The sequence below is a fragment of the Scyliorhinus torazame genome, chromosome 24, assembly GCF_047496885.1.
Source record: "Scyliorhinus torazame isolate Kashiwa2021f chromosome 24, sScyTor2.1, whole genome shotgun sequence".
NCBI classification, from domain to species: domain Eukaryota; kingdom Metazoa; phylum Chordata; class Chondrichthyes; order Carcharhiniformes; family Scyliorhinidae; genus Scyliorhinus; species Scyliorhinus torazame.
In genome coordinates, this window is record NC_092730.1 from 18,371,740 (window position 1) to 18,399,293 (window position 27,554).

A 27,554-nucleotide genomic window follows, 5' to 3' on the forward strand; every position below is an offset into this window, starting at 1 on the left:
AATGTGGGACTAGCTCTCACGGGGAGTGGGGGAGAATGTGGGACTTGCTCTCACAGGGAGTGGGGAGAATGTGGAACTCGCTCCCACCGGGAGTGGGGGAGAATGTGGGACTCGCTCTCACGGGGAGTGGGGGAGAATGTGGGACTCGCTCCCACGGGGAGTGGGGGAGAATGTGGAACTCGCTCCCACAGGGAGTGGGGGAGAATGTGGAACTCGCTCCCAGAGGGAGTGGGGAGAATTTGGGACTCGCTCTCACGGGGAGTGGGGGAGAATGTGTAACTCGCTCCCACGGGGAGTGGGGGAGAATGTGGAACTCGCTCCCACGGGGAGTGGGGGAGAATGTGGGACTCGCTCCCACAGGCAGTGGGGAGAATGTGGGACTCGCTCCCACGGGGAGTGGGGGATAATGTGGGACTCGCTCTCACGGGGAGTGGGGGAGAATGTGGGACTCGCTCCCACAGGGAGTGGGGGAGAATGTGGAACTCGCTCCCACAGGGAGTGGGGAGAATGTGGGACTCGCTCCCACAGGGAGTGGGGGGAGAATGTGGGACTCGCTCTCACGGGGAGTGGGGGAGAATGTGGGACTCGCTTCCACAGGGAGTGGGGGAGAATGTGGAACTCGCTCCCACGGGGAGTGGGGGAGACTGTGGGACTCGCTTCCACAGGGAGTGGGGAGAATGTGGGACTCGCTCCCACGGGGAGTGGGGGAGAATGTGGAACTCGCTCCCACAGGGAGTGCGGGAGAATGTGGGACTCGCTCCTACAGAGTGTGGGGGAGAATGTGGAACTCGCTCCCACGGGGAGTGGGGGAGACTGTGGGACTCGCTCCCACAGGGAGTGGGGAGAATGTGGGACTCGCTCCCACAGGGAGTGGGGGAGAATGTGGAACTCGCTCCCACAGGGAGTGGGGGAGAATGTGGGACTCGCTCCCACGGGGAGTGGGGGAGAATGTGGAACTCGCTCCCACAGGGAGTGGGGGAGAATGTGGGACTCGCTCCCAGGGGGAATGGGGAGAATGTGGAACTCGCTCCCACAGGGAGTGGGGGAGAATGTGGGACTCGCTCCCACAGGGAATGGGGAGAATGTGGGACTCGCTCCCACAGGGAGTGGGGGAGAATGTTGGACTCGCTCCCACGGGGAGTGGGGGAGAATGTGGAACTCGCTCCCACGGGGAGTGGGGAGAATGTGGGACTCGCTCCCACAGGGAGTGGGGAGAATGTGGGACTCGCTCCCACGGGGAGTGGGGGGAGAATGTGGGACTCGCTCCCACGGGGAGTGGGGGGAGAATGTGGGACTCCCTCTCACAGGGAATGTGGGTCTCGCTCCCACAGGAAGGTGAATAGTGTCGATACATTTAAGGTGGGGGGGGGGGGCGCGGGGGTAAAGCTGGATAAACACACGAGGGAGAGAGCAATAGTATGATAGGGTGAGGGGGAGCGGGGGAGGAGGCTTGTGTGGGGTTGGATCACCAGAACAGAGGAGATGGTCCAAATGGCCTGATTCAGTGCTGAGAAATCGAGGTAATTCACTGAAGTACCCGCTCCCTTCCGGCTGTTGCTCCTCACCACGCGCTCCCCCTTGGCCGCAGTATTGTTTGTGTCTCCATCGCCAGTAGGCCTTGACACCTCCTCAGGGCGCGGTGTCCCCGGGGTCGATGCGTCTGCCTCCTGGGTGGCGCCGGGCTGCCCGGTGTAGGAATGCCCCACTATCGCCTGTCAGCAGTGGCTGAGAGGGTAGCCACGCCCGCCTGCGGCTCCGAACGGCAGGCACCGAGGGAGTACCAAACTCTCAAAATTGCCGTCTTTCACCAGAGAACTTCAACCAAATCCTCGTCCACTTTCTCAGGTGGGTGCGAAAGATCCCACGCCTGCTATTGGAAGAAGATGGGGGGGGCGGGGGGGGTCTGGTGTCACATGTAGGCCAGACCGGGGTAAGGACGGCAGATTTCCCCCTTTCCCCTAAAGGGGGACATTAGTGAACCAGATGGGGGTTTATTTTTTACGACAATCGATGATCGTCACGGTCGCTGTTACCGAGCTTTACAATTCTGCCGGGGTGGGGATTCAAACCCTTGTCCCACCAGAACACTAACCTGGTTGCGGGGGGGGGGGGGCTCTGGATTGCTAGCCCAGTGGCATTACCGCTTCAGGGCAGCACGGTAGCACACGTGGTTGCACTGAGACTTCACAGCGGCAAGGTCCCGGGTTCGATTCCCGGGCTTGGGTCACTGTCTGTGCGGAGTCTGCACATCCTCCCCCGTGTCTGCGTGGGTTTCCTCCGGGCGCTCCGGTTTCCTCCCACAGTCCAAAGACGTGCAGGTTAGGTGAATTGGCCGTGCTAAATTGCCCTTAGTGTCCAAAAAAAGGTTAGGGGGGGTGACAGGGATAGGGTGGAAGTGAGGGCTTAAGTGGGCCGGTGCAGACTCGATGGGCCGAATGGCCTCCTTCTGCACTGTATGTTCTATGTTCAAAACTGCCTCCCTCAATCAAATCATCAGAACAACAGATGATGTAGGTCTTTACCACATTGCTGTTTGTGGGAGCTTGCTGTACACAAAATGGCTGCCGTGTTTCATAGAAACATCGAAAATAGGAGCGCTCGGCCCTTCGAGCCTGCCCGCCATTTAAAAAAAAAATGTTTTTAATATAAATTTAAGAGTACCCAATTCATTTTTCCAATTAAGGGGCAATTTAGCGTGGCCAATCCACCTAACCCTGCACATCTCTGGGTTGTGGGGGCGAAACCCACGCAGACACGGGGAGAATGTGCAAACTCCACACGGACAGTGACCCAGAGCCGGGATCGAACCCTGTGGGTGAAAACGGTCTTTCCTCAAATCCCCCCCTCCCCCTTCCCTTAAATCTAAAGCCCCTGCTTATTGACCCCCCCCCCTCAGCTAAGGGGAGAGGTTCCTTCCTATCCACCCTACCAATGCCCCTCATAATTTTGTACACCTCGATCAAGAGACACCCCCCTCCCCAAACACCCTCGCTCACCCATATCTGCTTTCAGGAACAAAAAAAGCCCCAGCCTCTCTTGGTAGCTGAGGGCTGGAGGAGATAGTGGAGGAGAGGGAGAGAGGGTGAGTGGTTGGCCAGGCGACATCATTGAGGGGGGGGGGGGGGGGGGGGGGGGGCATTTCTCGACACTGGGAAGCACACATTTCCCAGCAGCCTTTGTAATAGCCTACGGGGTGGGAATGTTAGTCTACCCCATGCTTCTTGCAGAGTACGAGCTTCCCCACTAGGGGGCAGGTATCTCAGCAACCCAGTGTATATATATATATACAAGGTCGGCCAGTAACACACTGACCAGCGTGGTACCCGGTGGGCGCCTACCGGGGATTGTAAATATCCTGTTTGTAAATAAAACGTTCTTATTTTTACTTGGTTTGGACTCCCCGCGTCCTTATTGAACACAATGGCGGAATGGGTGGGGGGGGCATTTGGTCGCTCAAGCCTGCTCCCCCTTTTCAACTAGGGTAGGCTGTACCGTATCCCGCGATCCCTCCGGGGATTAACCATTGCTGTGGCGTATCCCGCGATCCCTCCGGGGATTAACCATTGCTGTACCGTATCCCGCGATCCCTCCGGGGATTAACCATTGCTGTACCGTATCCCGCGATACCTCCGGGGATTAAAAACAAAAGTTCTCCGTCTTGATAGCAGCCCCAGGTAGATCCCGTCTCTGGCCAATGGCAGGCTGCCTCCATCTCGGGGGTGCGGCGGGGGGGGGGGTGGGGGGGGGGGGGGGGGGTGGTGCGGTCCAAAAACGCCGCCCTATATCCCTGCTCTCTTCATTCTGTCAACTGTTGAATGCGCACCCGACCACGCTGAAGGTCACCTGGTGGGAACGCCACACTGCGTCACCAAGAGTGGCTCGGTAGCGACCCGGCAGGCCACGTCCTGAAGGTCACGGCCGCGAGACTGGGTCTGTCTGTGAGCGCGTGTGTGTGTACGTGTGTGTCTGTGAGTGAGTGCATCCGTGTGTGTCTATTTGTGTATGTGAATGTGTATGTGTGTGTGAGTATGCCTGAGTGTCTGTGTGTGTGTATGGGTCAGTGTTAGTTTGTGTCTGTGTGTGTATTTGTGTGTGTGTGTATTTGTGTGTGTGTGTATTTGTGTGTGTGTATGTGTCCGTGTGTGTCTATGTATGTCTGTGTGTGTGATTGTGTAGGTGTGTCATTGTGTATGTGCTATGTGTGTCTGAGTGTGCATGTGTAGGAGTGTGTGTGCATGTCGTGTGTAAGTCTGTGGTGTGAATGTGTCTGTGAGTGAATGCATATGTATGTGTGTTTGTGTGACTGTGTATGTCTGTGTTCGACTGTGTGTGTGCCTGAGTGAGTGCGAGTTTATGTCAATGTGCAAGTGTGTGTCTGTGTGTGTGCATGAGTGTGTGTCTCTGTGTGTCTGTCTGTGAATGAATGTGTGTGTGTGAGTGTGTGTCTCTGTGTGTGTGTCTGTGAATGAATGTGAGTGTGTGTCTGTGTGTATATGTATCTGCGTGTGTCTAGGTGTGTCTATGTATGTCTGTGTGTGTAATTATGTGAATTTGTGTGTGGCTGTGAGCATGTGTCTATGTGTTAGTGTCTGTGAGTGTTTGTGTGTGTCCGTCTGAGTGTCTGTGTGTGTACGTGCGTGAGACTGTGTGTGTGTGTTTTGTGACTATCTTTGTGTGTGTCTGTGTGTTTCTGTTTGTGTGTCTGTGCCTTTCTGTCCGTATGTTTGTGTGTCTGTGTGTGTGTCTCTCTGTCTGTGTTTGTGTCTCTGTCTGTGTGTGTGTCTGTGTCTCTGTCGGGCTCTGCATTAGGGAATGTTTCAGATCTGTACTGCCTGATGGCTGCCACCAGGTGGCGCAAGAGCAGACTTTTCCATCCGCTGCAGTACCTCCTGTCTGCCACTGGAGGGCGGTGTCCACCACTCTTAGATACCACTCCGCCCAACGAGTCCCTACTAGCCCTGGTACCCAACACAGTAGCCTCTTTCTTAATCGGCCGTTATCCAGAAGATAAAGGGGAGAGATTGTGTTTGAGCTGGCGGTGTGCCCAGTATGAACAGAAATGCAGAATATTCTCGAAAAGTTGCCAACATTTTCAACATTCAGAGGGACTTGGGTCGACTAGATCGGGAAACAGAGGAAGGAAGGCAAATGGTCTGTCAGCCTTTGTCGAAAAGGGGATTGAAATTCATTCCCAGGATGTGGCCGTCGCTGGCCGGGCCCAGCATTCATTCCCCGTCCCTAATTGCCCCTCGAGAAGGTGGTGGGTGAGCCGCCATCTTGAACCCGCCGCAGTCCCCGTGTGGTGTAGGTACACCCGCCGTGCTGTTAGGGAGGGAGTTCCAAGTATTTTGACCCCAGCCACAGCGAAGGAACGGCCGATATATTTCCGAGTCGGGGATGGCGAGCGGCTCGGAGGGGGGGAACTTGCAGGCGGTGGCGTTCCCCGTGCGTCTGCTGCTGCCCTCGTCCTTCTAGACGGTAGAGGTGGCGGGTTTGGAAGGTGCTGTCGAAGGAGCGAGTGGCTGCGGCGCGTCTTGTAGACGAATAGATTGGATTTGATTTATTATCACGTGTACTGAGGAACAGTGAAAGTATTCTACTGCATACAGCAAAACTAAAGAGCTGGTCATTGACTTCAGGAAGCAAAGTACTGTACACGCCCCTGTCAGCATCAACGGGGCCGAGGTGGAGATGGTGAGCAGTTTCAAATTCCTAGGGGTGCACATCTCCAAAAATCTGTCCCGGTCCACCCACGTCGACGCTACCACCAAGAAAGCACAGCAGCGCCTATACTTCCTCAGGAAACTAAGGAAATTCGGCATGTCCACATTAACTCTTACCAACTTTTACAGATGCACCATAGAAAGCATCCTATCGGGCTGCATCACAGCCTGGTATGGCAACTGCTCGGCCCAGGACCGCAAGAAACTTCAGAGAGTCGCGAACACCGCCCAGTCCATCACACGAACCCGCCTCCCATCCATTGACTCCATCTACACCTCCCGCTGCCTTGGGAAAGTGGGCAGCATAATCAAAGACCCCTCCCACCCGGCTTACTCCCTCTTCCAACTTCTTCCATCGGGCAGGAGATACAGAAGTCTGAGAACATGCACGAACAGACTCAAAAACAGCTTCTTTCCCGCTGTCACCAGACTCCTAAACCACCCTCTTATGGACTGAACTGATCTCTTCACACATCTTCTCTACCAGGTAGTACGCCACTAGTATGCTTCACCCGATGCCTGTGACTATGTATTTACATTGTGTATTTTATGTTGCCCGATGTTTTTTTTACATGTATGGAACGATCTGTCTGAACTGTACGCAGAACAATACTTTTCACTGTGTCTCAGTACACGTGACAATAAAATAATCCAATCCAGTCCAGACAGATTGTCCAATACATGAAAAACAGAGCTATTTGAATCTTACTTCACTCGGGGAAGGAGTCGGCCATTTTGGGGACCGAGATGAGGAGAAACTTCTTCACTCGGGGAAGGAGTCGGCCATTTTGGGGACCGAGATGAGGAGAAACTTCTTCACTCGGGGAAGGAGTCGGCCATTTTGGGGACCGAGATGAGGAGAAACTTCTTCACTCGGGGAAGGAGTCGGCCATTTTGGGGACCGAGATGAGGAGAAACTTCTTCACTCGGGGAAGGAGTCGGCCATTTTGGGGACCGAGATGAGGAGAAACTTCTTCACTCGGGGAAGGAGTCGGCCATTTTGGGGACCGAGATGAGGAGAAACTTCTTCACTCGGGGAAGGAGTCGGCCATTTTGGAGATTAGATGAGGTGAAATTTCTTCACTCAAAGTGTTTGTGAAACCGACAGAAGAGATTGGACAGCAAGGGTAGCAGAGATGAGGGATTAAAATCACACTGACAGTCTGGAGGAAGACGGGGGGCTGGAATTCCAGGGAGCTAGGGGCGAGGGGAAGTGCGGAATGACCCGCACAGACCCAGCCTCCTTCTGCGCTGCACGATCCTCTGACATTGTGAGGCTTCGGCCTGGTGTGGATGGATGAGCCAGAGTGCCACATCCTGTCCCTCACTCCGCTCCCCAATGTGCTCGGCCTACCCTCCGATTATTACACACAGACCTAAACCAGTGTTTTTCAGCTCGGAACTGCTCCACTCTGCACTTTGACCTTTCACCCACTATCACAGGGCTCAGAATTTCCGACAGGCCCCGTTAACTCAACAATCATCTCAAATTTCAATTATTTCTCTCTCTCTCTCTCCTTGCTGTGACACATACCATTCAGGAACTTGAGTCACGCCAGTCTGATGTGAGTCAGGCATTCACAATCTGCTATGACATGAATGAGAGACTTGTTTTCCTTTCAGATGCTCCCTAGTCAACCACTTATTCATTTCCCTGTTCACAATAACGATCAACCACGGATACATAACTTTTCAAAAGCATTTCCATCCTCCTTCAGTTGGTTCACTGAACCAGTTCCACACAGGGTTAGATACAGAGTAAAGCTCCCTCTACACTGTCCCCATCAAACACTCCCAGGACAGGTACAGCACGGGGTTAGATACAGAGTAAAGCTCCCACTACACTGTCCCCATCAAACACTCCCAGGACAGGTACAGCACGGGGTTAGATACAGAGTAAAGCTCCCTCTACACTGTCCCCATCAAACACTCCCAGGACAGGTACAGCACGGGGTTAGATACAGAGTAAAGCTCCCTCTCCACTGTCCCTCATCAAACACTCCCAGGACAGGTACAGCACGGGGTTAGATACAGAGTAAAGCTCCCTCTACACTGTCCCCATCAAACACTCCCAGGACAGGTAGGGCACGGGGTTAGATACAGAGTAAAGCTCCCTCTACACTGTCCCCATCAAACACTCCCAGGACAGGTACAGCACAGGGTTATATACAGAGTAAAGCTCCCTCTACACTGTCTTCATCAAAAACTCCCAGTACAGGTACAGCACGGGATTAGATACAGATTAAAGCTCACTCTACACTGTCCCCATCAAACACTCCCAGGGCAGGTACAGCACAGGGTTAGATACAGAGTAAAGCTCCCTCTACACTGTCCCCATCAAACACTCCCAGGACAGGTACAGCACGGGGTTAGATACAGAGTACAGCTCCCTCTACACTGTCCCCATCTAACAATCCCAGGACAAGTACAGCACGGGGTTAGATACAGAGTAAAGCTCCCTCTACGCTGTCCCCATCAAACACGCCCAGGACAGGACAGCACGGGGTTAGATACGAGTAAAGCTCCCTCTACACTGTCCCCATCAAACACTCCCAGGACAGGTACAGCACGGGGTTAGATACAGAGTAAAGCTCCCTCTACACTGTCCCCATCAAACACTCCCAGGACAGGGACAGCACGGGGTTAGATACAAGTAATGCTCCCTCTACACTGTCCCCATCAAACACTCCCAGGACAGGTACAGCACGGGGTTAGATACAGAGTAAAGCTCCCTCTACACTGTCCCCATCAAACACTCCCAGGACAGGTACAGCACGGGGTTAGATACAGAGTAAAGCTCCCTCTACACTGTCCCCATCAAACACTCCCAGGACAGGTACAGCACGGGGTTAGATACAGAGTAAAGCTCCCTCTACACTGTCCCCATCAAACACTCCCAGGACAGGTACAGCACGGGGTTAGATACAGAGTAAAGCTCCCTCTACACTGTCCCCATCAAACACTCCCAGGACAGGTACAGCACGGGGTTAGATACAGAGTAAAGCTCCCTCTACACTGTCCCCATCAAACACTCCCAGGACAGGTACAGCACGGGGTTAGATACAGAGTAAAGCTCCCTCTACACTGTCCCCATCAAACACTCCCAGGACAGGTACAGCACGGGGTTAGATACAGAGTAAAGCTCCCTCTGCACTGTCCCCATCAAACACTCCCAGGACAGGTACAGCACGGGGTTAGATACAGAGTAAAGCTCCCTCTACACTGTCCCCATCAAACACTCCCAGGACAGGTACAGCACGGGGTTAGATACAGAGTAAAGCTCCCTCTACACTGTCCCCATCAAACACTCCCAGGACAGGTACAGCACGGGGTTAGATACAGAGTAAAGCTCCCTCTACACTGTCCCCATCAAACACTCCCAGGACAGGTACAGCACAGGGTTAGATACAGAGTAAAGCTCCCTCTACACTGTCCCCATCAAACACTCCCAGGACAGGTACAGCACGGGGTTAGATACAGAGTAAAGCTCCCTCTACACTGTCCCCATCAAACACTCCCAGGACAGGTACAGCACGGGGTTAGATACAGAGTAAAGCTCCCTCGACACTGTCCCCATCAAACACTCCCAGGACAGGTACAGCACGGGGTTAGATACAGAGTAAAGCTCCCTCTACACTGTCCCCATCAAACACTCCCAGGACAGGTACAGCACGGGGTTAGATACAGAGTAAAGCTCCCTCTACACTGTCCCCCATCAAACACTCCCAGGACAGGTACAGCACGGGGTTAGATACAGAGTATAGCTCCCTCTACACTGTCCCCATCAAACACTCCCAGGACAGGTACAGCGCGGGGTTAGATACAGAGTACAGCTCCCTCTACGCTGTCCCCATCAAACAATTCTAACACGATCTGTGCCTGGAGTACTGTGTAAGATATTGGGCCCCTCCTTTGAGGGGGACTTGCTTTGGAATCTGGAGTGGGAATGTTCATGAGTCCTGCGATGAAGGAGTCTTGTCTCATCCAAGAAGTTTGGGTGGGTTTAAAACCCATTGGAGATTCAAATAACGAGCGATGATATTATTGACGATTCTGGGGGGCGGGGACTGACTGAAACAAATGGGAGGTGGTGCTTGGTTTCCGAGTCTGGGGGAGGCTCTCACGTCGAACACGGGAGACGAGGAGGAATTCCTTCCCTCAGAGGGTGGTCATTCGTGGAACCCTCCACCGCCGTGAGGAGGCCGTGGGTCGTTGAATACATTCGAGGCCGAGTTAGACAGATGGGGCAGCAGGGCTCGAGGGGCAGAACATCCTCCACCGCCGCTCCAATTTCCTACGATCCTGCACGAGGCCTTAGACGGCGTCACCAAGCGGGCAACGCCCAGTCTGTGTCTGTATGAATGTGTGTGTGAGAGAGAGAGGGAGAGGGAGTCGAGGAACGAGGAAACGGGTGAAAAAAAGACAGTGGAGGCCTCGGCTGAGAGAGCAGCGCTTTATTTTATATTTTCACCGATTGTCAGTCTCAGGAATCGACGCGTTTCCTTTGAGTAAAAAATAAATTATACAAAAATACATTTCAAAATAAATAGTGAATAAAGAGTGTTATCGTTTGGGATTGAGGGGGTGAGGGGTTTGTGGAATGACTTGGTTCCTGATAACCTTTTTGCTCAGTTTCCCTGGCAACGGGCCCCAGGTTCTGGACACTTGGCAACATCAGAGGGATGGGGGTCAGTGTCAAGGAGTGCAGCCACGGGCAATGGGCAGTGCCACACGTATCGGTACCGGCTGCCACCCGGCGACATTTACGTCTTGATCGCTCTAGCTCGCTCAAGGCCAACACCTGAATTCTTCAGGGAACCGGTGCGGGGGGGTGGGTTGTTGGGGGGGGGGGGGGCAGATTTTGTAAAGCCCCAGGGATTGGCGGGGGGGGGGGGGGCGCTGGTAATTGCTCTGGGCACCATCCTGACCCCCACCCCTGCATTGGTACAAGGGATGGCGATTCTCGCACGGCCTGTTCCCAAAGGCTTTGCCACTGCGCAGACGATCCCAAAGACCGCCAGGCATGAGGCGGTCAGTTCGACTCCCGCCCCCTCGGCCCCACCCCCACCCCGCCCGAAGAGAGCCCGTTCCGAAGACGGGTGGGTCAATCTCTTCACGAGACGTGCGAGCTCCGGGGAAGAGGCCGTTCCCCCGCCTTGCGTTCTCTCTCCCCGCCGGTCTGTGGCATGTGGACGCACGTGCGCCCCTTCCCCCCCACCAACATTGACGCGGAGGGGGGGCGATGGGTCTTCACTGCCGCGTTGACCGACCTAAAGGGTCACCAAGGTGGGGGAGCTGAGCGAGTCCGACGATTGGTCGCCGCTGCTGCTGCTGCGGCGATGGGCGGCAGCGCAGGGCTCCGGGGGCGCGAAGAGGGCCAGGCCCTGGCCGGAGGGGCCGGCGGAAGGTTCCGGATCGTAGGCCGGCAGGCTGGGGTAGGTGAAGGCCAGGCTGGCGGTGAAGGGGGTGACGGAGGGGGTCCGCAGGAGGGTAGGGGTGTGCAGGTCCTCGGGCCCGGGGCTGCCCCTCCTCACGCCCAGCTCGGGCACGGGCCTGATGGAGACTTTCGGGGGCTTCGGCCTGTAGGAGAAGCCAGTTCCCCTGGCGGCCGCGTCCTTAGCCTTCGCTGCACGACCTTTGACCATTCCCGACGGCGACAGGCCCCGAGCATGGTCGGGGATTTTGCAAATGGGCTGATGGGCCTCAAGAATGAACTCCAGCCTCTCCTTCTCCTTCTGAAGATCGGCAATTTCCTTCTCCAAAACCGATTTCATATCCTCGAGCTGCTCCGTTTCCTGCAAAAAACAAACCAATCATTTCAGCGACACGGATATCAAACAGCACCGTGTTAGATACAGAGTAAAGCTCCCTCTACACTGTCCCCATCAAACACTCCCAGGACAGGTACAGCACGGGGTTAGATACAGACTAAAGCTCCCTCTACACTGTCCCCACCAAACACTCCCAGGACAGGTACAGCACGGGGTTAGATACAGAGTAAAGCTCCCTCTACACTGTCCCCATCAAACACTCCCAGGACAGGTACAGCACAGGGTTAAATACAGAGTAAAGCTCCCTCTACACTGTCCCCATCAAACACTCCCAGGACAGGTACAGCACGGGGTTAGATACAGAGTAAAGCTCCCTCTACACTGTCCCCCAACAAACACTCCCAGGACAGGTACAGCACGGGGTTCGATACAGAGTAAAGCTCCCTCTACACTGTCCCCATCAAACACTCCCAGGACAGGTACAGCACGGGGTTAGATACAGAGTAAAGCTCCCTCTACACTGTCCCCATGAAACACTCCCAGTACAGGTACAGCACGGGATTAGATACAGATTAAAGCTCACTCTACACTGTCCCCATCAAACACTCCCAGGGCAGGTACAGCACAGGGTTAGATACAGAGTAAAGCTCCCTCTACACTGTCCCCATCAAACACTCCCAGGGCAGGTACAGCACAGGGTTAGATACAGGGTAAAGCTCCCTCTACACTGTCCCCATCAAACACTCCCAGGACAGGTACAGCACGGGGTTAGATACAGAGTAAAGCTCCCTCTACACTGTCCCCATCAAACACTCCCAGGACAGGTACAGCACGGGGTTAGATACAGAGTAAAGCTCCCTCTACACTGTCCCCATCAAACACTCCCAGGACAGGTACAGGACGGGGTTAGATACAGAGTAAAGCTCCCTCTACACTGTCCCCATCAAACACTCCCAGGGCAGGTACAGCACAGGGTTAGATACAGAGTAAAGCTCCCTCTGCACTGTCCCCATCAAACACTCCCAGGACAGGTACAGCACAGGGTTAGATACAGAGTAAAGCTCCCTCTACACTGTCCCCATCAAACACTCCCAGGACAGGTACAGCACGGGTTAGATACAGAGTAAAGCTCCCTCTACACTGTCCCCATCAAACACTCCCAGGGCAGGTACAGCACAGGGTTAGATACAGAGTAAAGCTCCCTCTACACTGTCCCCATCAAACACTCCCAGGGCAGGTACAGCACAGGGTTAGATACAGAGTAAAGCTCCCTCTACACTGTCCCCATCAAACATTCCCAGGACAAGTACAGCACGGGGTTAGACACAGAGTAAAGCTCCCTCTACACTGTCCCCATCAAACACTCCCAGGACAGGTACAGCACGGGGTTAGATACAGAGTAAAGCTCCCTCTACACTGTCCCCATCAAACACTCCCGGGACAGGGACAGCACGGGGTTAGATACAGAGTAAAGCTCCCTCTACACTGCCTCTGTGAAACACCGAGAGCTGGTTTGAGTGTGTTGGGGAGATTGTTTCTCTTCTGGGTGACGCTGGAAGGGAGGCGGTTCGATGTCGCTGTCTCAGACAGTTAGTATCACTCACCGACTGGAGCTTGTCGGTCAGCTCTTTCCTCCTGTTCCGACACTTCGCTGCTGCCTGTTTATTCCTCTCCCTTCGCATTCTCTTCCTTTCCTCCTCCTCTGGTGACAGCTAGAAAAAAACACAATGGATAAGTCTGTGGAGGAAAACGATTGGGAAGTCAACCTCCAGAACCGGACAGCAGCATTGGCTTCGTCGACACACCTACACCTGAAAATTCAGAAGGATTTGGTTTCAAGAGTCTTCTGGGGAGACAGAGTCAGTACTGAAGGAGCTCCACACTGTCAGAGGGTCAGTACTGAGGGAGTGCCGCACTGTCAGAGGGTCAGTACTGAGGGAGTGCCGCACTGCCAGAGGGTCAGTACTGAGGGAGTGCCGCACTGTCAGAGTGTCAGTACTGAGGGAGTGCTGCACTGTCAGAGGGTCAGTACTGAGGGAGTGCTGCACTGTCAGCGGGTCAGTACTGAGGGAGTGCTGCACTGTCAGAGGGTCAGTACTGAGGGAGTGCTGTACTGTCAGAGGGTGAGTACTGAGGGAGTGCTGCACTGTCAGAGAGTCAGTACTGAGGGAGTGCTGCACTGTCAGAGGGTCAGTACTGAGGGAGAACCGCACTGTCAGAGGGTCAATAATGAGGGAGTGCCGCACTGTCGGAGGGTCAGTACTGAGGGAGCGCTGCACTGTCAGAGGGTCAGTACTGAGGGAGTGCTGCACTGTCAGAGGGTCAGTACTGAGGCTGTGCTGCACTGTCAGAGGGTCAGTACTGAGGGAGTGCCGCACTGACAGAGGGTCAGTACTGAGGGAGCGCTGCACTGTCAGAGGGTCAGTACTGAGGGAGTGCTGCACTGTCAGAGGGTCAGTACTGAGGGAGTGCTGCACTGTCAGAGGGTCAGTACTGAGGGAGTGCTGTACTGTCAGAGGGTGAGTACTGAGGGAGTGCTGCACTGTCAGAGAGTCAGTACTGAGGGAGTGCTGCACTGTCAGAGGGTCAGTACTGAGGGAGAACCGCACTGTCAGAGGGTCAATAATGAGGGAGTGCCGCACTGTCGGAGGGTCAGTACTGAGGGAGCGCTGCACTGTCAGAGGGTCAGTACTGAGGGAGTGCTGCACTGTCAGAGGGTCAGTACTGAGGCTGTGCTGCACTGTCAGAGGGTCAGTACTGAGGGAGTGCCGCACTGACAGAGGGTCAGTGCTGAGGGAGAACCGCACTGTCAGAGGGTCAGTACTGAGGGAGTGCCGCACTGTCAGAGGGTCAGTGCTGAGGGAGTGCCGCACTGTCGGAGGGTCAGTACTGAGGGAGTGTCGCACTGTCAGAGGGTCAGTACTGAGGGAGTGCCGCACTGTCGGAGGGTCAGTACTGAGGGAGTGTCGCACTGTCAGAGGGTCAGTACTGAGGGAGTGCCGCACTGTCAGAGTGTCAGTACTGAGGGAATACCGCACTGTCAGAGTGTCAGTACTGAGGGAATACCGCACTGTCAGAGTGTCAGTACTGAGGGAATGCCGCATTGTCAGAGGTTCAGTACTGAGGGAGTGCCGCACTGTCAGAGTGTCAGTACTGAGGGAATGCCGCACTGTCAGAGGGTCAGTACTGAGGGAGTGTCGCACTGTCAGAGGGTCAGTACTGAGGGAGTACCGCACTGTCAGAGGGTCAGTACTGAGGGAGTGCCGCACTGTCAGAGGGTCAGTACTGTGGGAGTGCTGCACTGTCAGAGGGTCAGTACTGAGGGAGCGCTGCACTGTCAGAGGGTCAGTACTGAGGGTGTGCCGCACTGTCAGAGGGTCAGTACTGAGGGAGTGCCGCACTGTCAGAGGGTCAGTACTGAGGGAGTGCCGCACTGTCAGAGGGTCAGTACTGAGGGAATGCCGCATTGTCAGAGGGTCAGTACTGAGGGAGTGCCGCACTGTCAGAGGGTCAGTACTGAGGGAGTGCCGCACTGTCAGAGGGTCAGTACTGAGGAAGTGCTGCACTGTCAGAGGGTCAGTACTGAGGGAGTGCCGCACTGTCAGAGGGTCAGTACTGAGGGAATGCCGCATTGTCAGAGGGTCAGTACTGAGGGAGTGCCGCACTGTCAGAGGGTCAGTACTGAGGGAGTGCCGCACTGTCAGAGGGTCAGTACTGAGGGAGTACCGCACTGTCAGAGGGTCAGTACTGAGGGAGTGCCGCACTGTCAGAGGGTCAGTACTGAGGGAGCGCCGCACTGTCAGAGGATCAGTACTGAGGGAGCGCTGCACTGTCAGAGGATCAGTACTGAGGGAGCGCTGCACTGTCAGAGGGTCAGTACTGAGGGAGAGCCGCACTGTCAGAGGGTCAGTACTGAGAGAGTGCCGCACTGTCAGAGGGTCAGTACTGAGGGAGTGCTGCACTGTCAGAGGGTCAGTACTGAGGGAGTGCCGCACTGTCAGAGGGTCAGTACTGAGGGAGTGCTGCACTGTCAGAGGGTCAGTACTGAGGGAGTGCCGCACTGTCAGAGGGTCAGTACTGAGGGAGCCGCACTGTCAGAGGGTCAGTACTGAGGGAGCGTCGCACTATCAGAGGGTCAGTACTGAGGGAGCCGCACTGTCAGAGGGTCAGTACTGAGGGAGTGCTGCACTGGCAGAGGGTCAGTACTGAGGGAGCGCTGCACTGTCAGAGGGTCAGTACTGAGGGAGTGCCGCACTGTCAGAGGGTCAGTACTGTGGGAGTGCTGCACTGTCAGAGGGTCAGTACTGAGGGAGTGCTGCACTGTCAGAGGGTCAGTACTGAGGGAGCGCTGCACTGTCAGACGGTCAGTACTGAGGGAGTGCTGCACTGTCAGAGGGTCAGTACTGAGGGAGTGCTGCACTGTCAGAGGGTCAGTACTGAGGGAGTGCCGCACTGTCAGAGGGTCAGGACTGAGGGAGTACCGCACTGTCAGAGGGTCAGTACTGAGGGAGCGCCGCACTGTCAGAGGGTCAGTACTGAGGGAGAGCTGCACTGTCAGAGGGTCAGTACTGAGGGAGTGCTGCACTGTCAGAGGGTCAGTACTGAGGGAGTGCTGCACTGTCAGAGGGTCAGTACTGAGGGAGCGCCGCACTGTCAGAGGGTCAGTACTGAGGGAGTGCCGCACTGTCAGAGGGTCAGTAGTGAGGGAGTGCCGCACTGTCAGAGGGTCAGTACTGAGGGAGTGCCGCACTGTCAGAGGGTCAGTACTGAGGGAGTGCTGCACTGTCAGAGGGTCAGTACTGAGGGATCCCACAGGAGGCGTCCTGGGGGTGAAATTCATCCCTCAACCAACATCACCAAATAAAACAGCTATCCTGGATTCTTATCAGATCGCTGTCTGTGCGATCTTGCTGTTCACAGATTGATTGCACTGCACAATCTCTCCTGCACATTAACTCGCAAAGGCACAGCAGGAAATGGAATCAAACCTCGAAGAACGATACTAGAGCTGAGAGGTTTCTAACCCATGAGGAAACCTTACAGGCCGCAGCTGAGGGGGTGACCTGAAAGAGGGAATTAAATTGATGAAGGAGGTTTCAACAGGGTTGACGTAGAGAAGAACTTTCCACTTGTGGGTGAGGGCGGAACGAGGGAGTCATCTATATTCGACAATCAGACAGGACTCAGGATAAATATCTATACCCACGGGGAGTGGGGAGAATGTGGGACTCGCTCCCACAGGGAGTGGGGAGAATGTGGGACTCGCTCCCACGGGGAGTGGGGAGAATGTGGAACTTGCTCCCACAGGGAGTGGGGGAGAACGTGAGACTCGCTCCCACAGGGAGTGGGGAGAATGTGGGACTCGCTCCCACAAGGAGTGGGGGTGAATGTGGGACTCGCTCCCACGGGGAGTGGGGAGAATGTGGGACTCGCTCCCACAGGGAGTGTGGGAGAATGTGGGACTCGCTCCCACAGGGAGTGGGGAGAATGTGGGACTCCCTCCCACAGGGAGTGGGGAGAATGTGGGACTCTCTCACACAGGGAGTGGGGAGAATGTGGGACTCCCTCCCACAGGGAGTGGGGAGAATGTGGGACTCGCTCCCACAGGGAGTGGGGGAGAATGTGGGACTCGCTCCCACGGGGAGTGGGGGAGAATGTGGGACTCGCTCCCACGGGGAGTGGGGAGAATGTGGGACTCCCTCTCACAGGGAGTGGGGGAGAATGTGGGACTCGCTCCCACAGGGAGTGGGGACAATGTGGAACTCGCTCCCACGGGGAGTGGGGAGAATGTGGAACTCACTCCCACAGGGAGTGGGGAGAATGTGGGACTCGCTCCCACGGGGAGTGGGGAGAATGTGGGACTCGCTCCCACAGGGAGTGGGGAGAATGTGGAACTCGCTCCCACGGGGAGTCGGGAGAATGTGGGACTCGCTCCCACGGGGAGTGGGAGAGAATGTGGGACTCGCTCCCACAGGGAGTGGGGGAGAATGTGGAACTCGCTCCTACAGGGAGTGGGGGAGAATGTGGGACTCGCTCCCACAGGGAGTGGGGGAGAATGTGGAACTCGCTCCCACGGGGAGTGGGGAGAATGTGGGACTCGCTCCCACAGGGGCAGTGGGGGAGAATGGGCGACTCGCTCCCACGGGGAGTGGGGGAGAATGTGGGACTCGCTCCCACGGGGAGTGGGGGAGAATGTGGGACTCGCTCCCACGGGGAGTGGGGGAGAATGTGGAACTCGCTCCCTCGGGGAGTGGGGGAGAATGTGGGACTCGCTCCCACGGGGAGTGGGGGGAATGTGGGACTCGCTCCCACGGGGAGTGGGGGAGAATGTGGGACTCGCTCCCACAGGGAGTGGGGGAGAATGTGGGACTCGCTCCCACAGAGAGTGGGGGAGAATGAGGGACTCGCTCCCACAGGGAGTGGAGAGAATGTGGGACTCGCTCCCACAGGGAGTGGGGGAGAATGAGGGACTCGCTCCCACAGGGAGTGGGGGAGAATGTGGGACTCGCTCCCACAGGGAGTGGGGAGAATGTGGAACTCGCTCCCACAGGGAGTGGGGGAGAATGTGGAACTCGCTCCCGCGGGGAGTGGGGAGAATGTGGAACTCGCTCCCACAGGGAGTGGGGAGAATGTGGAACTCGCTCCCGCGGGGAGTGGGGAGAATGTGGAACTCGCTCCCACGGGGAGTGGGGGAGAATGTGGGACTCGCTCCCACGGGGAGTGGGGGAGAATGTGGGACTCGCTCCCACAGGGAGTGGGGGAGAATGTGGGACTCGCTCCCACAGAGAGTGGGGGAGAATGAGGGACTCGCTCCCACAGGGAGTGGAGAGAATGTGGGACTCGCTCCCACAGGGAGTGGGGGAGAATGAGGGACTCGCTCCCACAGGGAGTGGGGGAGAATGTGGGACTCGCTCCCACAGAGAGTGGGGGAGAATGAGGGACTCGCTCCCACAGGGAGTGGAGAGAATGTGGGACTCGCTCCCACAGGGAGTGGGGGAGAATGTGGAACTCGCTCCCACAGGGAGTGGGGGAGAATGTGGAACTCGCTCCCACTGGGAGAGCTCGAGTTGAATAGTGTCGACACATTTAAGGTGGGGGGGAGGAGATGGACAAACACACGAAGGAGACAGGAATACGGTGATGGGGGAGATGATGAGGGGGGGGTGAAGGCGGAGGCTCGTGAGATGCAGAGACAGCAGCATGGAGCAGATGGGCCGAACGGCCTGGTTCTGTGCCGTTGACTCAATCGGAATAGATGACAGGATTATGGAGGATTACAGGAGGAGGCCATTCGGCATATCCTGGCCGTACTGGCTCTATGAATGATCTATCCAATTATTGCCCATTGTCGTCATGTCGCCCCCCGCCACGCTCGTTCCCCCATATACCTGCAAATTCCTCCTTTCCCAGTATTTCCCCAATCCCCCCTTTTGAAAGTTCCTGTTGAATATGCTTCCTCCGCCCTTTCAGGCAGAACCTTCCGGATCACAACAACTCGCCGTGTCAAAAAACACATTCTCGTCATCTGCCCCCCTCCCTCTGGGTCTTTTACCCATTCTCCTCAATCTGTGTGTCCCCCCCCCCCCCCCCCCCCCCCCGCCCCCCCCGGTTCCCTACCCTCCCGCCAGCTGGGAACACTTTCTCCTCATCGCCTCTATCCAAAGCCCCTCCCGATTTTAAACGTCCCCTCTATTAAATTTCCCCTCTTTAACCTTCTCAGCTCCAAGGAGAAAGATCCTGCTCCTTGCTGTCTCTCCACATTCACTGAAGTCCCTCAACCCCGGGAATATCCCCGGTAAATCTCCTCCGCACCTTCTCCGAGGCCCTGCTAGGCAAGTGACCATCAACAGCAGGAGAGAATCGAACCATCTCCCCTTGACATTCAATGGCATTACCTTCGCTGAATCCCCCACAGTCATGGGGGTTACCATTGACCAGAAACTGAACTGGACCCAGCCACATTAATACTGTGGCTACCAGAGCAGGTCAGAGGCTGGGAATCCTGCGGAGAGTAACTCACCTCCTGACTCCCCCCAAAGCCTGTCCACCATCTACAAGTCACAAGTCAGGAGTGTGAGGGAATACTCTCCACTCGCCTGGATGAGCTCGGCTCCCAACAACTTGAGAAGCTCGACACCATCCAGGACAAAGCAGCCCCGCTCGATCGACATGCTAACCGCAAACATTCGCTCCCCCTCCACCCCCGACGCACAGCGGCAGCCGTGCGCACCGTCTACAAGACTCCCCGCAGCCACTCGCTCCTTCGACAGCACCTTCCAAACCCGCCACCTCTACCGTCTAGAAGGACGAGGGCAGCAGCAGACGCACGGGGAACACCCCGCCTGCAAGCTCCCCCCCTCCGAGCCGCTCGCCATCCCGACTCGGAAATATATCGGCCGTTCCTTCGCTGTGGCTGGGGTCAAAATCCTGGGAACTCCCTCCCTAACAGCAGAGCGGGTGTACCTACATCGGAGCAGCCGGAGGAAACCCACGCAGACGTGGGGAGAACATGCAGACTCCGCACAGAGAGTGACCCAAGCCCAGGAATCAAATCTGGGACCCTGGCGCTGTGAAGCAGCAGTGCTAACCACTGTGCTACCGTGTCGCCCGGGATTTATCAGACCCTTTTTTGACTTTGTGCATCCGCTGATAAAGTGGAAGAGGTTTATTTGTTATGCACTGCAGTCCCATGCTTCATAGATGTACGTCCATCCCAGGTCCTCCTGCTGCTGTATCTGTTAAATCTGTACTCTCAATGACTCTGGGACAGTTAAATAAATCCTCGCCCCCCCCCCCCCCCCCCCCCCCGTCACTGTCTCTCTCTCTCTCTGCTAAACCGCAATCACCATCCGTTGGCATGTGAGCGATATTGTCGTCCGTGCTAGAGGGAGGGAGGGGGCTGAGGCGAGGTGGGGGCAGGGTGGGCGTGAGGGAGGGAGTGGGGGGAGGGAGGGCTGGTAAAAGGAAGAGACTAAGCCAGTTTAATTGGCAGTGAGTAAAGCAGCAGCTATGCGTGAGTCAGTGCAGTATTGGCCAAGACCGAACGGTTAGCAGCGGACGTGTTAGTCAGCAGGAAAATCATTCCAATGTGTGGACGACGACTTCCTGCCCTGGAGACTCATTGCCTCATCCCCTGGGGGAGTGAGGTGGCAGCTGAGGAGTCTTAGAGAGAGAGGAGGGGGTTGGGGAGGGGATTGCAGAGTTTGGGAGCCCTCTAGAATCACCCGCTCTCACAGGGCCCACCCCCGCCTCCCCCAGCAACACCCACCCAGCTTCCCCAGAGTTGGTCACCCAGGTTCGCAGGGAAGCGGGCTTCACCCTCCAACTCTGCAAGCCGGACGGCTCCTGAAAATTCCGAGTGTTTCCCCTGCCTGCCCGCCGCCCCTCGGGGATCAGGAATGAACAATGGCCACGTGGCGATTATTAAGGGGATCAGGGGTTATGGGGAGAATGGGGATGAGAAAAATACCAGCCAAGACTGAATGACAGAGCAGAACCGATGGGCCGAGTGGCCTAATTCTGCTCCTATGTCTTATGGGCTTAACAGGTCAAAGGGTGGGCGGCCATCTTGGTAGGGGCCGAAAGATGGGCGTCCATTGAGGTGCCCGCCTGACACTGACGCCCCCCCCCCCCCCTCTTTTTTTTTGATTCTGGGGGTCCCGTCGCGCCGATAGGATAGCGGACGCCGATTCTGTACATCCGCCTTTGCACCCAGGCAGCTGGATAACAAAAATCCATCCACCTCAAGATTTAAAACCAATCGATCAGGCCCCGATTGCCGTTTGCGGGAGAGAAAAGCGGTTCCTAATCTCACTCCGGAAAGGTCTGCCTCTCGGTTTTACACTCTGCACCCCCGCCCCCCCCCCCCCCCCCCCCCCCCCAAACCCCGCCGTCCTCGACACCCCTGACCGAGGGGAACGGTTTCACTCACTCTCCCCCTCAGCTGTTCGCTTTCGTTCCTTTCAAACTTTGATCGAATCGCCCTCTCGATCTTCCACATTCCACGGAATACAACCCTCATTCAGCCGATTTTAAATGTCATGATCTGTCTGAAGTACAGTGCATCTCACTGTTAAATGTTTTATTGGGGGGGGTGGGTGACGGGGGGGGGGGGGGGGGGGGGGAATAGGGTTCCGTCAGCAGATTTTGGCTGTCTGCCTCACAGCAGTTCCAGCTGTGCTGTGACATCTGTCAGGGAGTCCAAGCAGCTGTGACTGTGAATCAAACACTGGCAGAGACGGGAACGGGCCTCCAGGCTTAAACCTCCACTGGGCCCAGCGTGGAGCTCTGAACCTCCACTGGTCCCAGCGTGGAGCTCTGAATCCTCCACTGATCCCAGCGTGGAGCTCTGAATCCTCCACTGGTCCCAGAGTGGAGCACTGAATCCTCCACTGGTCCCAGTGTGGAGCTCTGAACACTCCACTGGCCCCAGCGTGGAGCTCTGAACCCTCCACTACTCTCAGGCTAAAAGTGTAGCTCAGTGTACGAGGCTGCACACAATCACGCATTCCCTCACTCACACACTCCCTCACTCACACTCCCTCACTCTCACACTCCCTCACTCACACACTCCCTCACTCTCACACTCCCTCACTCACACTCCCTCACTCTCACACTCCCTCACTCACACACTCCCTCACTCTCACACTCCCTCACTCACACACTCCCTCAGTCCCTCACACACTCCCTCACTCACACTCCCTCACTCACACTCCCTCACTCACACACTCCCTCACTCTCACACTCCCTCACTCACACTCCCTCACTCACACACTCCCTCACTCTCACACTCCCTCACTCACACTCCCTCACTCACACACTCCCTCACTCACACTCCCTCACTCACACTCCCTCACTCACACTCCCTCACTCTCACACTCCCTCACTCACACACTCCCTCACTCTCACACTCCCTCACTCACACACTCCCTCAGTCCCTCACACACTCCCTCACTCACACTCCCTCACTCACACTCCCTCACTCACACACTCCCTCACTCTCACACTCCCTCACTCACACTCCCTCACTCACACACTCCCTCACTCACACACTCCCTCACTCTCACACTCCCTCACTCACACTCCCTCACTCTCACACTTCCTCACTCCCTCACACACTCCCTCACTCTCACACTCCCTCACTCACACTCCCTCACTCACACACTCCCTCACTCTCACACTCCCTCACTCACACTCCCTCACTCTCACACTCCCTCACTCACACACTCCCTCACTCTCACACTCCCTCACTCACACACTCCCTCAGTCCCTCACACACTCCCTCACTCACACACTCCCTCACTCACACACTCCCTCACTCTCACACTCCCTCACTCACACTCCCTCACTCTCACACTCCCTCACTCACACACTCCCTCACTCTCACACTCCCTCACTCACACACTCCCTCAGTCCCTCACACACTCCCTCACTCACACACTCCCTCACTCACACACTCCCTCACACACACTCCTTCACTCTCACACTCCCTCAGTCCCTCACACACTCCCTCACTCACACACTCCCTCACTCACACACTCCCTCACACTCCCTCACTCTCACACTCCCTCACTCACAGTCCCTCACTCTCACACTCCCTCACTCACACACTCCCTCACTCCCTCACACACTCCCTCACTCACACACTCCCTCACTCACCACTCCCTCACTCTCACACTCCCTCAGTCCCTCACACACTCCCTCACTCACACACTCCCTCACTCACACACTCCCTCACTCTCACACTCCCTCAGTCCCTCACACACTCCCTCACTCACACACTCCTCACTCACACACTCCCTCACTCTCACACTCCCTCACTCTCACACCCCCTCACTCACCTCCTCACCTCACACTCCCTCACTCTCACACTCCCTCACACTCACACTCCCTCACTCACACACCCCCTCACACTCCACCACACTCCACACTCACCCCTCACTCACTCCCACTCACACTCCTCACACTCCTCACTCACACACTCCCTCACTCACACACTCCCTCACTCTCACACTCCCACTCTCACACCCCCTCACTCACACTCCCTCACTCACCTCCCTCACTCTCACACTCCCTCCACTCACACACCTCACTCTCACACCCCCTCACTCACACTCCCTCACTCTCACACTCCTCACTCCCTCACACACTCCTCACTCACACAGTCCCTCACTCACACACTCCCTCACTCTCACACTCCCTCACTCTCACACCCCTCACCACACTCCCTCACTCTCACACTCCCTCACTCTCACACTCCCTCACTCTCACACCCCCTCACTCACACTCCTCACTCACACTCCCACACTCACACACTCCCTCACTCTCACACTCCCTCACTCTCACACCCCTCACTCACACTCCTCACTCCTCACCCCTCACCACACACTCCTCACTCACATACTCCCTCACTCTCACACCCCTCACTCACACTCCCTCACTCTCACACTCCCTCACTCCCTCACTCTCACACTCCCTCACTCTCACACCCCCTCACTCACACTCCCTCACTCTCACACTCCTCACTCACACACTCCCTCACTCACATACTCCTCACTCTCACACTCCTCACTCTCACACTCCTCACTCACACTCCCTCACTCTCACACTCCTCACTCACACACTCGCTCACTCTCACACTCCCTCACTCACACACTCCCTCAGTCCCTCACACACTCCCTCACTCACACACTCCCTCACTCACACACTCCTCACTCACACACTCCCCTCACTCTCACACTCCCTCACTCACACTCCCTCACTCTCACACTCCCTCACTCACACACTCCCTCACTCTCACACTCCCTCACTCACACACTCAGTCCCTCACACACTCCTCACTCACACACTCCCTCACTCACACACTCCCTCACACACACTCCCTTCACTCTCACACTCCCTCAGTCCCTCACACACTCCCTCACTCACACACTCCCTCACTCACACACTCCCTCACACTCCCTCACTCTCACACTCCCTCACTCACAGTCCCTCACTCTCACACTCCCTCACTCACACACTCCTCACTCCCTCACACACCTCCCTCAATCACACACTCCTCACTCACATACTCCCTCACTCTCACACTCCCTCACTCTCACACCCCTCACTCACACTCCCTCACTCTCACACTCCCTCACTCTCACACTCCCTCACTCTCACACTCCTCACTCTCACACTCCCTCACTCACACACCCCTCACTCACACTCCCTCACTCACACACTCCCTCACACACTCCCTCACTCACACACTCCCTCACTCACACACTCCCTCACTCTCACACTCCCTCACTCTCACACCCCCTCACTCACACTCCCTCACTCTCACACTCCCTCACTCACACACTCCCTCACTCACACACTCCCTCACTCTCACACCCCCTCACTCACACTCCCTCACTCACACACTTCCTCACTCCCTCACACACTCCCTCACTCACACAGTCCCTCACTCACACACTCCTCACTCTCACACTCCCTCACTCTCCACCCCCTCACTCACAACTCCCTCACTCTCACACTCCCTCACTCTCACACTCCCTCACTCTCACACCCCTCACTCACACTCCCTCACTCTCACACTCCCTCACTCACACACTCCCTCACTCTCATACTCCCTCACTTTCACACCCCCTCACTCACACTCCCTCACTCTCACACTCCCTCACTCACACACTCCCTCACTCACATACTCCCTCACTCTCACACCCCCTCACTCACACTCCCTCACTCTCACACTCCCTCACTCCCTCACTCTCACACTCCCTCACTCTCACACCCCTCACTCACACTCCCTCACTCTCGAACATCCCTCACTCACACTCCCTCACTCACATACTCCTCACTCTCACACTCCCTCACTCTCACACCTCCCTCACTCACACTCCCTCACTCTCACACTCCCTCACTCACACACTCGCTCACTCTCACACTCCCTCACTCACACACTCCCTCAGTCCCTCACACACTCCTCACTCACACACTCCCTCACTCACACACTCCCTCACTCTCACACTCCCTCACTCTCCACTCCCTCACTCACACTCCCTCACTCACACTCCCTCACTCTCACACTCCCTCACTCTCACACTCCCTCACTCTCACACTCCCTCACTCACACACTCGCTCACTCGCTCACTCTCACACTCCCTCACTCACACACTCCCTCACACACTCCCTCACTCACACACTCCCTCACTCACACACTCCCTCACTCTCACACTCCCTCACTCTCACACCCCCTCACTCACACTCCCTCACTCTCACACTCCCTCACTCACACACTCCCTCACTCACATACTCCCTCACTCTCACACCCCCTCACTCACACTCCCTCACTCTCACACTCCCTCACTCCCTCACTCTCACACTCCCTCACTCTCACACCCCCTCACTCACACTCCCTCACTCTCACACTCCCTCACTCACACACTCCCTCACTCACATACTCCCTCACTCTCACACTCCCTCACTCTCACACTCCCTCACCTCACACTCCCTCACTCTCACACTCCCTCACTCACACACTCGCTCACTCTCACACTCCCTCACTCACACACTCCCTCAGTCCCTCACACACTCCCTCACTCACACACTCCCTCACTCACACACTCCCTCACTCTCACACTCCCTCACTCTCACACTCCCTCACTCACACTCCCTCACTCACACTCCCTCACTCTCACACTCCCTCACTCTCACACTCCCTCACTCACACACTCGCTCACTCTCACACTCCCTCACTCACACACTCCCTCACACACTCCCTCACTCACACACTCCCTCACTCACACACTCCCTCACTCACACACTCCCTCACTCACACTCCCTCACTCTCACACTCCCTCACTCTCACACTCCCTCACTCTCACACTCCCTCACTCACACACACCCTCACTCTCACACTCCCTCACTCACACACTTCCTCAGTCCCTCACACACTCCCTCACTCACACACTCCCTCACTCACACACTCCCTCACTCACACACTCCCTCACTCTCACACTCCCTCACTCACACTCCCTCACTCACACACTCGCTCACTCTCACACTCCCTCACTCTCACACTCCCTCACTCTCACACTCCCTCACTCACACACACCCTCACTCTCACACTCCCTCACTCACACACTCCCTCAGTCCCTCACACACTCCCTCACTCACACACTCCCGCACTCACACACTCCCTCACTCACACACACACTCACATACTCCCTCAGTCCCTCACACACTCCCTCACTCACACACTTCCTCACTCACACACTCCCTCACTCACACACACACTCACACACTCCCTCAGTCCTTCACACTCACACACTCCCTCAGTCCCTCACACACTCCCTCACTCACACACTCCCTCACTCACACACTCCCTCACTCACACACACTCACACACTCCCTCAGTCCCTCACACACTCCCTCACTCACACACTCCCTTACTCACACACTCCCTCACTCACACACTCCCTCACTCACACTCCCTCACTCACACTCCCTCACTCACACACTCCCTCACTCTCACACACCCTCACTCACACACTCCCTCAGTCCCTCACACACTCCCTCACTCACACACTCCCTCACTCACACACTCCCTCACTCACACACTCCCTCACTCACACACTCCCTCACTCACACACACACTCACATACTCCCTCAGTCCCTCACACACACTCTCACACTCCCTCAGTCCCTCATACAGACTCACATACTCCCTCAGTCCCTCACACACACTCACTCACACGCTCCCTCACTCACACTCACACGCTCCCTCACTCACACTCACACATTCACACACTCACACACTCACACACATGCCCTCATTCACAATGTCTCTCAGCCACCGCCCTCCCTCCCTCATTCACACTCATGCACACAATTTTACACTCAAACGTCCTCACACACACCCTCTCGCCCACATAAACTCACTTGCTCCTGAACTCACAAACTCACACTCAAACTCTCTCATTCTCATACGAAAACTCCCTCACATACGCCCTCACTCACACCCTCCCATTCACTCGCATATTCACTCAAACCCACTCATGCACACACTCAAACT

The 27,554-nt window shown here is 56.1% G+C and overlaps 2 protein-coding genes across 2 annotated transcripts in view; one reads left to right on the forward strand and one right to left on the reverse strand.

Moving 5' to 3' along the window:
- Positions 1–27,554, forward strand: part of LOC140400210 (neurexin-2-like) — a 2,085,493-nt gene that overhangs the window by 216,580 nt on the left and 1,841,359 nt on the right. The gene's annotated exons all lie outside the window — the stretch shown is intronic.
- fosl1a (FOS like 1, AP-1 transcription factor subunit a) overlaps positions 10,614–27,554 on the reverse strand; it is a 36,573-nt gene continuing 19,632 nt past the window's right edge. Inside the window, exons 3-4 of the mRNA XM_072489439.1 lie at positions 13,099–13,206; positions 10,614–11,518 (exon numbers count right to left, since the gene is read on the reverse strand). Of these exons, the coding sequence (XP_072345540.1) occupies positions 10,994–11,518; positions 13,099–13,206 (633 nt within the window). The 3' untranslated portion in view covers positions 10,614–10,993. The remainder of the gene's footprint in view (positions 11,519–13,098; positions 13,207–27,554) is intronic.